Source organism: Pleurodeles waltl, chromosome 3_1 (genome assembly GCF_031143425.1).
Source record: "Pleurodeles waltl isolate 20211129_DDA chromosome 3_1, aPleWal1.hap1.20221129, whole genome shotgun sequence".
In the NCBI taxonomy this organism is placed as follows: Eukaryota; Metazoa; Chordata; class Amphibia; order Caudata; family Salamandridae; genus Pleurodeles; species Pleurodeles waltl.
In genome coordinates, this window is record NC_090440.1 from 372,476,071 (window position 1) to 372,490,770 (window position 14,700).

The 14,700-nt window shown below is 43.8% G+C and overlaps 1 protein-coding gene across 3 annotated transcripts in view; it reads left to right on the forward strand.

The window, feature by feature from the left end:
* PDE8A (phosphodiesterase 8A) overlaps positions 1-14,700 on the forward strand; it is a 2,216,737-nt gene that overhangs the window by 1,157,895 nt on the left and 1,044,142 nt on the right. For all 3 annotated transcript variants that reach the window (XM_069222557.1, XM_069222555.1, XM_069222556.1), the window contains exon 9: positions 4,431-4,519. In XM_069222557.1, the coding sequence (XP_069078658.1) occupies positions 4,431-4,519 (89 nt within the window). The remainder of the gene's footprint in view (positions 1-4,430; positions 4,520-14,700) is intronic.

The window sequence follows — 14,700 nt, forward strand, 5'->3', positions numbered from 1 at the left end:
TACGGCTCTTCACTTTCAAGACTATCTTTCTTGTTGCCATCACTTCTGCTCGCAGAGTGAGTGAGCTTCAAGCTCTTTCTTCCAAGCCTCCATTGTTGTCTGTGCACCCTGACAAAGTGGTGTTGCTCACTAAGGCTCCCTTCCTTCCCAAGGTTGTTACGCCTTTTCATATAGTCCAGTCCATCACCTTGCCTACTTTTTACGCACCCCCACATCCTTCCCATGAGGAGGAGAGACTGCATCGTCTGGACCCAAAAATTGCATTGGCGTTCTATCTTAAGCGTACTGAATATTTCCGGGTGGACGATCAACTCTTTGTGAGGTATGTGGGTGCCAAGAAAGAGAAGGCGGTGCAAAAACGTACCATCTCTCGATGGGTACTTCTTTGCCTCAAGATGTGCTAAGCTTTGTCCAAGAAGCAACCCCCTGATGGCTGCGTGCTCATTCCACCAGAGCAACTGCTGCTTCCACTGCTTTAGCATGCAAAGTTCCTGTCCTGTATATCTGCCAGGCAGCTACGTGGGCATTCCTGCACATGTTTGCTAAACATTACTACCTGGACAGTCAGGTCCGTCTGGACTGCTACTTTGATTGTTCAGTCCTGCAGGACTTTCTAGTATGATCTTGGTTCGCAGCCCACTTCAGAGGATGGCATTGCTTGGGTATCTATTCTAAGGTAAGGAATCTGCAACTATAAGTTTCTATCAGATGTGAAAGTTACTTACCTTTGGTAACAAAATATCTTGTAGAGACATATTCTAGTTGCAGATTCCTTACCGACCCACCCATCCTTCCCCCTTGAGAACGGATTTCTAGGGACAGGGATTCCCCCTTCAGGTTCTTAGTTCTGGCGCACCAATCTCAGTGTCGTTAGTGGCTCTGCACTTTGGCGTGGAAGTCTTTAAAAGAAACTGTTATCACTGTGCTGAGGCGGCATCTATGTGCTACTCCCAACATCATCAAGGCGATTATGATGCCAACGACGCCCGCGACCTACCGTTGCGCAAGGGTATTGCTCGAAGAAAAAATCTCAATATCCAGTCTGACGCCAGGGGGAAATTCTAAGGTAAGGCAACTAGAATGTGTTTTTTCCCAGATATTTTGTTACCGAAGTTAAGTAAATTGTACTTTAGTACTAGTGGGCCGGTTTATATTAAAGAGTCCCGTCTGCCATACCGTCATGGGGACAGAGTAATTTATAAATGACTGCAAAACACTGAGTCATTTATAAAAATCATTGGTATTAACCGCTGTCACAGCAGTTCTTATCAAGTGCATGTTCAACGTTGCTACAGAGCTGCATAAGCAGGACACAGCCCTGTACCAAATAGTATTCTTTTTGTAAATTAAAAAAAAGTAATGTTTCCCTCGTCATGGGAGTCATCAACTTTGGCAGGGGGAGGATATTTGCATTTTACTGTCCCTCACCCTCAAGATTTGCCTGGCAGTGAACAACAGTGAAAAATAGCTATATGTTCTCCCATCCCAGTTGGGCAGAGGGACATACAGCCATCTATCCGACGGGCTGTCTGAGAAGTTTGTCCACGGCAGAGACAGAGTAATCTCCGCTGAGGCCAAACTTAAAGTCCGCCCCCATATAGATTGGCCAGGCAGACCACTGTGTTGACAGGGAGGGGACTACGTTGTCGCTGCAAAAGAGTTCCCTTCGCACCAGCATATAATTCAAGCCCTAAACTGTTTAAGCGTTACTGCATTTATTGTGACTTTAGCAGACTCTGTAGGAATTGTGTTACCCTACTGAAGGATTTAAAGACTCCCACTTAATGTTTGTCTTGAGCCTTTCCAAAATGTAATTCTGTAAAGCAGCCTTTCTTAGGTGAGGTCCTCAGACACTTGTTTAATGTCCAAGTCGTAAGTGAGTTGTGAGAAATTGGGTTACTTGTGTGAGCCCTGATCAAGCAGCAACCACAATCCTTGTCAAGGTAAGGCACAAGCAAACCCCAAATTATCCTGTGCTCATCCCCTTGGTTGTTTGGCTCAAAACAATCAGGCTTAACATAGAGGCAATGTGTAAAGTATTTTTGCAGTAAAACAGTGAATACACCATGCAAAAACATCCCATACCAGGTTAGAAACAGAGTAGAATTTAGTACATAAAAAAAGACAAAAGTGACAAAAACCCAGTAGAAATGGAGTTATGTTTTTTTTTAAGGATAAAGTTAAAAATGGTGCATAAGGGCAGAAAGCATCAGCTGTGGTTATCTGGTTGCGTTGGACCAGGTAAAAACCAAAAGTTCAGGCTGACCACGATGGAGCACCAGTCAGATACAGTCCCAGAATAGTCCTGCTGAAGGTTTACCTTCTAAAGATTTGTGCCAAGAGTCCTGTTCATGTTGGAGAGGGTGGTGGGGAGCAAGGAGAGCATAGCAGGGGGGTGGTGGTGTGGCGCGAAGCAGCCTGGGCATCGTGGACGAGCAGGCTGGTGCTTTGCGTTGGCAGCCCCCCACAGGCTCTTGAGGCAAAGAGACAGGCTGGCGGCAGCTCAAGCTGGATTTCGGTGTTAGTGGGGCTGTCTTGTGCGAAGAGGCCCGTTTGCTGTCACGAAGAGCCAACTGCTTGATTTAAGAGACTTTGAGCCACACCAAGGTTCCAGGCACAGAGGCACCACTTGGTGCTTAGTACCCTGCTGCAGCTGAGTACAGGAGCTGGTTGGGGAGCGACCAGCAGATTAGCCCTTGGAGTCACTTTGGGGTACCGGGTTCAAGATGAAGTTGCAGAACCAGTTCCTCTTCCCCAGACAAGTCATCACAGCAGGACAGCAGCTCCTGTAGAGCAGCAGTCTAGCAAATTGTCAATACTTGGAACAACACTGCAGTCCTTCCTAGTAGAGTATTTACAGGTATGGAAGTGTACTGTAGTGCTGTTGTCTGAGGTCTAGTATTTATACATAGTTTTGCCTTTGAAGTGGAGAGAAGCTTCTACAGGCATGCCTTTGAAGTGCACAGAGAGTCTACCTCCCCTGCCTTGGTTCTAAGCTAACTACAGGGGGTATGCAGCCCTTTCTGTGGAGGCAGGACATAGCATACTCAAGTGTAAGGTAGTACTGTGTCGAGCTCCTCACTCCCATCCTACCTATGGCCCATCCAGTCACACCTGAGCTCCTCGTTGTGTATGGCTATCTAGGTAGAATACACAGGGCCCAGTTGTCAGCTGCACCCAGTTGTGATACTCGGAGACAGGCTGCAGGCACCAGATGGTCAAGATGAGAAATGTAGCATATTCAGAATTAGAATTTAAAATCCAGCTTCACCACAAATTAAGATTTCTAATTGTGATTCCAGAGACATCAAACTTGAAGGGCTTACCTGTTCCCATTTGGAAATTACACATATAAATGGTAATTCCAGTGTTACCCTATGGGAGAGGTAGGCCTTTCTTTCACTAGTGAAAAAACAAAGGTCATTATTTTTTAAATTAAAGTTTGGGCCAGCAAAAGGTTTACTTTGCCATGTCAAAATGGCACTCTAAAAAAACTTCACACAAAGGCTGCAACGGCAGGCGTAAGACATGTTTTAAAGGGCTACTTAAGTGGGTAGTGCAATCAGTGCTGAAGTTCCAGTTGCAACATTTAATTTACAGGACTTGGGCACACATAGTGCCACTTTACTAGGGACTTGTACGTAAATTAAATATACCAATTAGGTGTAAGCCAGTGCTACCATGTTGTAAGGAGAGAGAGCACAAAACTTTAGTAGTGGTTATCAGTTGTAAAGTGCTCAGAGCCCTAAGCCCAGAAGGTAAAACATTAGGGGAAAGCATGGCAAGGATGCCAGGTCTTACCTGAATTATGAAGAAATTCTTAGTAAGCTTCAAAACTTGCAAAGTAATCATGTGTACCATAACTTCCTTTAAGGAGCAGAAGCCTCCTTGAGGTTCATTGCTGAAATTAACATCTCATCTGTGTAGTGAATGACAGTTTTCCTAGTATTAACAGCTTATACGTGTAATTATTCATGAGTATCTGAGTCAAACAGAGAGTGGCTGTCTTGCAATATTAAAACTTAAAAACTTTAACTTAAAAGGAGGGGTAATAATAGAAACCGCTGCCTAGGGCCTTTTTTTTCAAATTTAGGTATTGTAATTAGTGGATATTCTCGACTCAGTATAAACCTAGATGGTCACAAACACTCTTATAAATTGGTCTTATTGAATGTGCAGCCCAAAAATGTCCAAATCTTATCAAGCAATAAGGGTATTCCCAGTTTCTGTAAGTAGTTTATATTTGGACCGTGCCCTCCTGTTATGGAACGCAGTTCTCCGAGTTCAAAATCATTCGGATGCTTACAGTGGTTTTATGCACATTAAATGTATTTAATTCAATATGTTACGGTGATTTTTGGATGATTGCATGTATGTTTTAGGTATTGTTATGGTAAATATGTAACCATGCAAACTCATGCATTTTGTAGGAATGGGAAGGCATTTGTTATGTCAAGGGTAAAAACGGAGAGAAGACCCAGCACAATGTTCGGATAATACCCGTATTTGGAGAGGGAGGGTAAGTGGAGAAAGAAAGTGTTGTAGTTGTTGCATTTTGTATTGTTCGTATAATCATTATATATTTCCAACATCTTTTGGCTTAATTTGGTTTAGTGCATACTGTTTTCACCAATTGTGGTGGCGTGAACTGCATTGCTTCATTATATATATATATATATATATATATATATATATATATATATACACAAACAGCAACGCGGTTCGATGAAAGGCGCCGCGCTAAACGAGTACCGGTGCTACAGCTCTGGGTGAACCAAGCCAAGAGTAATTATTGCATCAAAAATTTAGCCGTGCACTCCACCAGGGTGAAAATAATTCTTGAATTTTATTTGAAACAAAAAAAAAGCAGAACAACGCGTTTCGACCGGATGGTCTTTGTCAAGTTCAACAACCAATTCACAAAGCAAGTTCCTTTTATAGTGGAATATATTAAACCTATATAGTGCATGCTGGGAGCTGTAGTTAAACAAATATTACATACATTAAATACAAATTATCAGGATTACATGATTTTGCAAACAAATCTATTCATAGTGAAAACACAATCATAATTAAATTTCCATATTTTTAAAGTTAATTATCTTACAAATTTACTTCATTTGTGTATGATTTCAATCTCGTATTTCTCCTGTTACCTTGATTAACTTTATACTAATGCTTTGACTCACTTGTTCTGGTGATGCTATTATAGAATTTTTTTATTATTGTTACGAGTTTTACTAATTTCATATAAATTAGAACTTGCTCTAAGAACAAAAGAAGAATAAATCAAATTTAATTTGTATCCAATGCTCACAATGATAATTAGGATAGTTATTATTTAAGAGTTAAGCCGATCAGAGATATCACTATTGCAGTTCATTTATGCTGCTTGAGTTATACACTCATAGATGAACATAAAGTTCCTCATCATTGTTCATCCCTAAAGGGGCCTTAGTTTTCATTTGAATTATGAACTTCGATTCTAATTGCCTTAACTTTCTAACTCGATCCCCTCCTCTTTCATGATCTGGGATATGATCTACACCATAATATCTCAATGACAAAGACCATCCGGTCGAAACGCGTTGTTCTGCTTTTTTTTTTGTTTCAAATAAAATTCAAGAATTATTTTCACCCTGGTGGAGTGCACGGCTAAATTTTTGATGCAATATATATATATATATATATATATATATATATATATATATATAATTTTAAAATGTTTTACACATTTTAGTAAATACGCTGGCAAAGGTGCTAATTTTCTGGAAAGCCTTAAAAAAAGGTTTTCCATGGTCAAAATAACAAATAAATTACATTATTATCAGGTTTAGATGTTTTAAGATGATAGTCAGTGCCTAGTAGCACATTCTAAATTTAAATGTAGCAACATCTTCTCTATTAATTTGCTTTCAAAATAACAACCAATAGTTATTTTGTGAGTTGTCCCTTGTAGAGGCTTGGATGGCATTTTTTATTTTTGTATATGCAAGTGTATAGCATCAAATGCCTTCTGCGGACTTTTTTGTATTTCTGTGCCAACACACAGAGATTCTCATCATTAATGATGGATACTTCTAAACATAGAGTACTCACCTCGTGAATATTCCCTGAGGCATCAGACTAAATCCACAAACTTAAAAGAAGTACTCCTGCGTGCTGACAGGTGACATCATGCAAATCTGCATCAATGTCATTCTGCTCAAGAATAGACAAGTGCAGCTGCATGTAGACACCACCCAGTTGCGCTAAGTCAGTTACTTTCTTTATCCAGTAGTGTATCTTTCATACATTCACATGCTTGAGTCTTTTCGCGTTGTCAAAGTGGGAGTCCCACTGTATAACTACAAAGCATTACAGTTTTACATATAGCCTAGAAGGGCTAGAAAACATTCATGTCAATATCTTATCTGCATCGTCCAAAAGAACCATGCTCCAGCTAATCAGGTTTCAGCACACCTGTAGTAAACTCCCCTCAGAGGCTTCCTTCCTTCAGATTTTCTACCTCATAACGTGTGATGGGAATCTCCTTCAGCTCTGCTCAGTTGATCTAGTTTTAACTCCTTCAGAGACTGTCTTTTGGAATATATATACACCCTGTCTTCAATTATAACATCTGTTTAAGAGAGTTGACTATCCAGAATCTTCCAGTCTACAAAAAAGAGACTATTTAGACCTTGTGGAACATGTGATAAGAAGAGGCTCCACTCAGAAGGTCCTCACAAGGAAGGTACCTACTGCTTTCATCCTTCCCATAAGGTAAAGGAATGCAAAATCTGTTGTACCTTTTCTACTAAAACTTTGAAAGATAGGGTGGGGAGGCTAGTACTGTGGCTTCAGCAGCTTAAAGGCAAAGACATCCCAGTTTCTGGGGAAGACAGTGAGGATTCTTCAAAAATCAATTAAAAAGCCCCATAAAAAGGAACGGTCAGAAAGTCAGCTACCTCAGCAACCACCTATAAAGGTTTTAAAAAAAGACCCATCATAGGTTACCAAGAGAGCATAACTCATTGTTGATTGCTGTTATAAACATAAAACAGAGGGTATTTCCACAAGAAGGTCAAGATCTGAGACCGCTCACAAGTTGGTATTACAGTTTTAATAGCCCTCCTCAGTGCCATCGGCAGAGAAATCTGTCACTAACACACCAACAACGAAGCAACTGCCTACAGAAACATTGTCAATGACATCAACGATCTTGATAATAACGTTGTCCATGTTAACACCTACAACAGCCTCAACTACAATACAGTGGACTGTAAGTTTGACAACCACACCGTCAGCGAGGAAACCGTGATGATGGGAACAATAGCACTGTTGATGGCGAAATAGCTGATTACGTCAACGGGGAAAAAAAACCATTCAGAAACACTCTTATTAATGCATGAGCATACCTGCCCTAGTAAGTGTCACCTCTTCCACCAAGTCATTTATATTATGAAGATGACTCTGATAAAGACGATGGGCCTTTAGAGCTGCTATTAGTCCTTCCGAACTAAATGTAAAATATCAGGGGAAGAAGAAAGGTGAGTAATATTTCTCAAGCAGAATAATGTGCTTATAGACTTATTCAGTATATGGATGAATGTCACAACTATATTTGTCAGTATCCTCAAGAAAAGATGGTGCAGGTGCCAAGTGCTTCAGTTTGTTGCTTAAAGCTCATTTTGGATAACTATTAAAAGAGGTTTCCATAACCTACAAAGTCTGCATCACCTTGATAGCCACTTAAGTCTCCGCAGACTCCTTGTGTCCAACAAACCTACTCCACAGAAGCCTTATAATTTGCCTACGGAGCATAGGCCTAAGAGAACAACACCCCCTGGTCAAGCCTAGCATTTGCATGAGCAGGTGAAAGGTTTTCTGATGAAAAAGGTTACGTACTGGGTGATCAGGATGTACCTTTTGAATGGGATGACTGCTTAATTCCAGTCCCATCGCCACCTGCTCCACAACCTGTGGATTCTTCTCCTGACAATATTGCAGGATTTTACAATTTAATGGATAGAGCAGCAAAAAGATTTGAATTACCAATGTCTACAAAACAGTCCGTTTTTTTTTTTATGCCTTTAAAGGATCTTCCTGGAAACCAGTAAGGGCAATCCTTATTGTAGATTTCATTTGGGAGGGAGACATTAAAATCATGAAATATCCAGCAACGTCTCTGCTGTCTTGTCTAGATTAGATAACAAGTATAAAGCACCAGACAATTCCCCAGCTTGTTTGATTAGACATCCCAAAACACATTCCATAAAAACACAAGCAGCCCAGTGACACTAGAAGTATCGCTCCACACCCTTCTCCACGTCACCTAATAGATGCAGTAGACGTTTAGACAGTGATAGACAGCGCTTTCCACTATGTGAGCGACTAAGGTTATGGATGCCAGTTTCTTAATATTCCTCAGTTGCTAGGATGAGCAGATGTGGTCAGACATTGCTCCATACATCTAATGTCTATTGCAGAATGCAAAGATAAGAGGCAAGAGAAATCCTTCAAGACAGTAAAGGAACTTCCTTGGATATGATAGATTGTGACTTATTTTCTTACATGCCTTCAGGAGAGGTTCTGGAGCTCTGTAACACTTGTTGTTGATGAGTATTTTTCACCAAAATTATTTTTTTATCATCTTGCAAAGGGAATATGTCACCTTCCAAAGTGACAGGGTATAAATCGTTTACAACTATTGCAAACAAATGTTTGTGGCAGATCCCTACAAGGTATGCCTGTGATGGGAGCATGACTGTAGGACCTGCGACGACTGTGCCTTGATGAACTTGAATTGCCATAGGGGACCAGGAGGCAAAGCCCTATGTCACTTAGCATCAGAAGACTCCACACCATGACTGGTTGAAGTAGAAAGGTAGGTCTGGCTCCCGCTACCAGAGTAATTTCTGCAACAAGCCTTTGTTGGAGCCGAAGTCTTTTGGTAATTCCAAAAAGAAACACAAGACATCAAAGTGAGAACCTGGCCACTTCTTGCCACTCTCAGACTCCATAGAGGGCACACATGCATCAACTTGCCACTCAGTCTCACTCCTGAACTTCTGAGGAGACGATTCACAGTTTTTTGTTTTTTTTAAAGAGGAAACAGTTGGGAGCACACTGCCTCACAATCCAGCATGCAGTTTGCCCCATTTCCTTATGGTAAATGCAGTACAAATTTGTGCTTCATTTGGAGTCTGTAGTTTTTCGCCTTAGTGGGTGCAGCAAGTGCTGTATATCACTAGACACGTTTTTCTGGGTTTAGCCCTTCATCAGTAGAGAGAAGCAGGCGTTTTTCTGGGGTTGCTGGAAATGTTGCTAAAGTCCTCTCAGGTCTCAGTACCACTTAGTGGCACACAGGTGCATCAACCAACACTCTTCAGCTTACTGGCACAAAGGAGCCTTTTTAAACGGGAAACATTCGGGAGCACACTGTCACACACTCCAACATGCAGTTTGCCCCATTGCATTATGGTAAATGCAAGACAAATTTGTGCTTACTTCATTTGTAGGGAGTGTTTTCTTAGCTTGTTTATAACAGAATAAAATACACTAGAGTATCCATTGCTTGGATGGATTGCTTTGAGGTGGCTAAGTCTGTGCATAGAGGACCATAATTGATAAACAATTGATCCAATTTGTGGATGATTCGTGTCTTGTTAAGGTAGAATTTGGGAACTTTTTTTACATCCAGGGAATGGAGCGATCCTTCTGCTGGAGTAGAGGGATTTTGACAAAATGTAGACAAGCAGATGGTTTGGTTGAATCTGTAACCACTTTCAGGAGGAATTTAGGGTGAGTTCTCATGACTACTTTGTTGGAATTAAATACTGTGTATGGTTCATTTGACCAGTGTGTCTCAATTTCACTAACTCTGCAGGCAGATGTAATTGCTACTAGGAAAGCGGTTTTCTAAGATAAATGTTTGAGAGAGGCCTTATGTATGGGCTCAAAAGGGTCTTACATAAGGCGTATAAGAACCATATTTAGCTTCCATGGATGAGAAGGGAGTCTAATGGTAGGAAAGACATTCTTCAAACCCTTTAAGAAATCTTTGATGATAGGGATTCTGGAAAAAGAGGTTTGTGAAGGACATTTTCTGTATGCAGAAATGTAGGAAAGTACCATCTTGCCTGGCATGTTACCCCATTTTTACTTGTGTGTCAGTTTGTTTTTGCCTGTCTCACTGGGATCCTGCTAGCCAGGACCCCAGTGCTCATAGTTTGTGGCCTATATGTGTTCCCTGTGTGGTGCCTAACTGTATCACTGAGGCTCTGCTAACCAGAACCTCAGTGCTTATGCTCTCTCTGCTTTTAAAACTGTCACTGCAGGCTAGTGACCATTTTTACCAATTCATATTGGCACACTGGAACACCCTTATAATTCCCTAGTATATGGCACCTAGGTACCCAGGGTATTGCGGTTCCAAGAGAACCCTATGGGCTGCAGCATTTGTTTTGCCACCCATAGGGAGCTCAGACAATTCTTAAACAGGACTGTCACTGCAGCCTGAGTGAAATAATCACGTTATTTCAAAGCCATTTTACACTGCACTTAAGTAACTTATAAGTCACCTATATGCCTAACCCTCACTTGGTGAAGGTTAGGTGCAAAGTTACTAAGTGTGAGGGCACCCTGGCACTAGCCATGGTGCCCCTACATTGTTAAGGGCAATTTCCCCAGACTTTGTGAGTGCGGGGACACCATTACACGCGTGCACTACATATAGGTCAATACCTATATGTAGCTTCACAATGGTAACTCCGAATATGGCCATGTAAGATATCTAAGATCATGGAATTTCCCCCCCATGCCAAATCTGGTATTGGGGTGCCAATTCCATGCATCCCTGGGGCTCCTGCATAGACCCCGGGTACTGCCAAACTAGCTCTCTGGGGTTTTCACTGCAGCTACCGCTGCTGCCAAACTACAGACATGCTTCTGCCCTCCTGGGGTCTGGGCAGCTCAGTCCCAGGAAGGCAGAACAAAGGATTTCCTCTGAGAGAGGGTGTTACACCCTCTCACTTTGGAAATAGGTGTTAAGGGCTGGGGATGAGTAGCCTCCCCCAGCCTCTGGAAATGCTTTGAAGGGCACAGATGGTGCCCTCCTTGCATAAGCCAATCTACACCGGTTCAGGGATCCCCCAGGCCCTGCTCTGGCACGAAACTGAACAAAGGAGAGGGGAGTGACCACTCCCCTGTCCATCACCACCCCAGGGGTGGTGCCCAGAGCTCCTCCAGTGTGTCCCAGACCTCTGCCATCTTGAATGCAGAGGTGTGAGGGCACAATGGAGACATCAGAGTGGCCAGTGCCAGCAGGTGATGTCAGAGACCCCTCCTGATAGGTGCTTACCTGGTTAGGTGGCCAATCCTCCTCTGAGGGCTATTTAGGGTCTCTCCTGTGGGTTTCTTTTCAGATAACGAATGTAAGAGCTCATCAGAGTTCCTCTGCATCTCTCTCTTTGACTTCTGCCAAGGATCGACCACTGACTGCTCCAGGACGCCTGCAAAACCGCAACAAAGTAGCAAGGCTACTACCAGCAACATTGTAGCGCCTAATCCTGCTGGCTTTCTCAACTGTTTCCTGGTAGTGCATGCTCTGAGGGCTGTCTGCCTTCACCCTACATTGGAAGCCAAGAAGAAATCTCCCGTGGGTCGACGGAATCTTCCCCCTGCTAGTGCAGGCACCAAACTTCTGCATCACCGGTCCTCTGGGTCCCCTCTCATCATGACGAGCGTAGTCCCTGGAACACAGGAGCTGGATCCAAGTGACCCTGACAGTCCAGTGGTCCTTCTGTCCAAATTTGGTGGAGGTAAGTCCTTGTCTCCCCATGCCAGACAGAAATCCTGTGTACTGCGTGATCTGCAGCTGCTAGGGCTTCTGTGCACTTTTGCAAGGAATCCTTCGTGCACAGCACAGCCCAGGTCCACAGCACTCCGTCCTGCATTGCTCAACTCGCTGAGTTGACCACCGGCTTCGTGGGACCCTCTTTTGTAGTGTTGCGACGACCGCTGTGCTCAGAAGTGCTTCTGCGGGTGCTGCCTGCTTCTGCACGGGCTTTCTGTGCTGCTGAGCGCCCTCTCTGTCTCCTCCTCCAAGCGGCGACCTCCTGGTCCTTCCTGGGCCAGGGCAGCACCCATTTTCTTCAGCCGCGACCTTTGCAGCTAGCAACTGGTCCTCTGGGTCCCCTCTCATCATGACGAGCGTAGTCCCTGGAACACAGGAGCTGGATCCAAGTGACCCTGACAGTCCAGTGGTCCTTCTGTCCAAATTTGGTGGAGGTAAGTCCTTGTCTCCCCATGCCAGACAGAAATCCTGTGTACTGCGTGATCTGCAGCTGCTAGGGCTTCTGTGCACTTTTGCAAGGAATCCTTCGTGCACAGCACAGCCCAGGTCCCAGGTCCACAGCACTCCGTCCTGCATCCTTCTGGTCCTTCCTGGGCCAGGGCAGCACCCATTTTCTTCAGCCGCGACCTTTGCAGCTAGCAAGGCTTGTTTGCGGTCTTTCTGCGTGGAAACAACTCTGCATCCTGTAGCACGCCGTGGGACACCTTCTGTGCAAAGGAGAAGTTTGTGGCATCTTCTGTTGCAGAATCTTCAGCTTCTTCCACCCGCAGGCAGCCATTTTGCACCTTCATCCAGGGTTTAGTGGGCCCCTGGACCCCTCCACCCCCCCCCCCCCTTCCCCCCAGACACTTTAGTGACTCTTGGACTTCGTTCCCTTCCTTTACAGGTCCTCAGGTCCAAGAATCTGTCTTCAGTGCTTTGCAGTCGGTTGTCTTTGAAGAATCTCCTATCACAACTTTAGTGTGTTTCTGGGAAAGTAGGATAACTTTACTCCTACTTTTCAGGGTCTTGTGGTGGGGTATCTTGGACAGCCTTAGTGTTTTCTTACACTCCCAGCGACCCTCTACACACTACACTAGGCCTCAGGTCCATTCGTGGTTCGCATTCCACTTTTAGAGTATATGGTTTGTGTTGCCCCTAGGCCTATTGCATCCTATTGTATTCTACAGCAGTGGTTCCCAACCTGTGGGCCGGGGACCCCTGGGGGTCCGCGAAGCCTCGTCAGGGGGTCCGCGGCAGCTTAAAAAATGTAATAATATTAGGTCCCAGCTATCAGTATTGACTCAGTGGGGGTCCCCCGGTTCCAATAATGATTCAGTGGGGGACCCCGGGCTCCAGTATTGATAAAATGGGGGTCCACAGAAGTGAAAAGTTTAGGAACCACTGTTCTACAGTGTTTGCACTACTTTTCTAACTGTTTACTTACCTGATTTTGGTTTGTATGTATATTTTGTGTATTTTACTTACCTTCTGAGGGAGAATATCCTCTGAGATATTTCTGACACATTGTCACTAAAATAAAGTACCTTTATTTTTAGTAACTCTGAGTATTGTGATTCTTTTGATATAGTGTGATATGATATAAGTGGTGTAGTAGGAGCTTTGCATGTCTCCTAGTTCAGCCTAAGCTGCTCTGCTATAGCTACCTCTATCAGCCTAAGCTTCTAGAACACTACTAATCTACTAATGAGGGATAACTGGGCCTGGCACAAGGTGTAAGTACCATCAGGTACCGACTATAAGCCAGGCCAGCCTCCTACAAGAAAGAGCTGCCAGGTGGACATTTAGAGATGGGAACTACATGCCAGATTGTGCCAAATGGAATTAGTATGACAGAATGACATATTCCTGGCAGGTGGGTGGGGTGTTTTTTTAGATGAACACCATATGCAAAACCTCCTCTATTTGAAGGCGTATGCAACTCGTGCGGTACGCCGCTTTGCTTCTTGAAGAATGTCCATGCAATCTTGTGGAAGATTCAGTTGACCATATTGCACTAGCTGAGGAGCCATGCTGCCAAGAGGAGAGATTGGGATGCACCATCTGACCTCCGAATTGAAGTAATAGATCCAGTCTGCATGGCAGTTTGAGATGTGGATGGATGGACCAGTTAAGGAGGTCCGTGAACCACCATTGACATGGCCACTCCGGCGTTATGAGTATCATCTTGGCTCTCGACTGGGATAGCTTGATGAGGACTGCCAGATTAGGGGAATTGGCGGAAAAGCGTACAGAAATCTGCCAGACCAATTGATCCGAGGGCATTCCCCAGGGTCCCTGGTTGAAGAAATATGCAGGATACCATTGAGCCAAGGAGAGAGGACACTGCTTTCACGGTTGGATGAGAAATTCTCATGAGAGCTTGAGACTTCTGGAGGAGTGTCTAGCCTCTGAAGGATAATTGTTTGACTGGTGGGTATTGATGAGGCCTCCCAGGTAGTGTATCATTTACACTGGGACAGAGATTGATTTCTCTTGGTTGACCTGGAGTCCCATACGTTGCAGGAGATCGCGAGTCCAATTGTAGTGAAGTTGGGCCTTTTGAAACATGGCCGCTTTGATCAGTCCCTCGTTGATGAGGAGAAACCGGTTCCACCACCTGCTTCTGTAATAGGATGTCTACCTCCGCTTGTAACTGCGGAATGTGGAAATTAGAAGGTTTTGGTGGAATAGACAGTGGAGGAGCAGAAAATCTGAGACAGAAACCATTGCAAACAATATTCAGAACCCATGCATCTTGCATGATGTTTTGCCTCTCTTCCAGGTAATGTTGAATGCTTCCCCCTACCACAGTGGGTAACGGAAAAAGGGGGAAGAGATGATTTAGGGTTTTGTTCCTGTTGGCTGCTTGCCTCCGTGAGCAG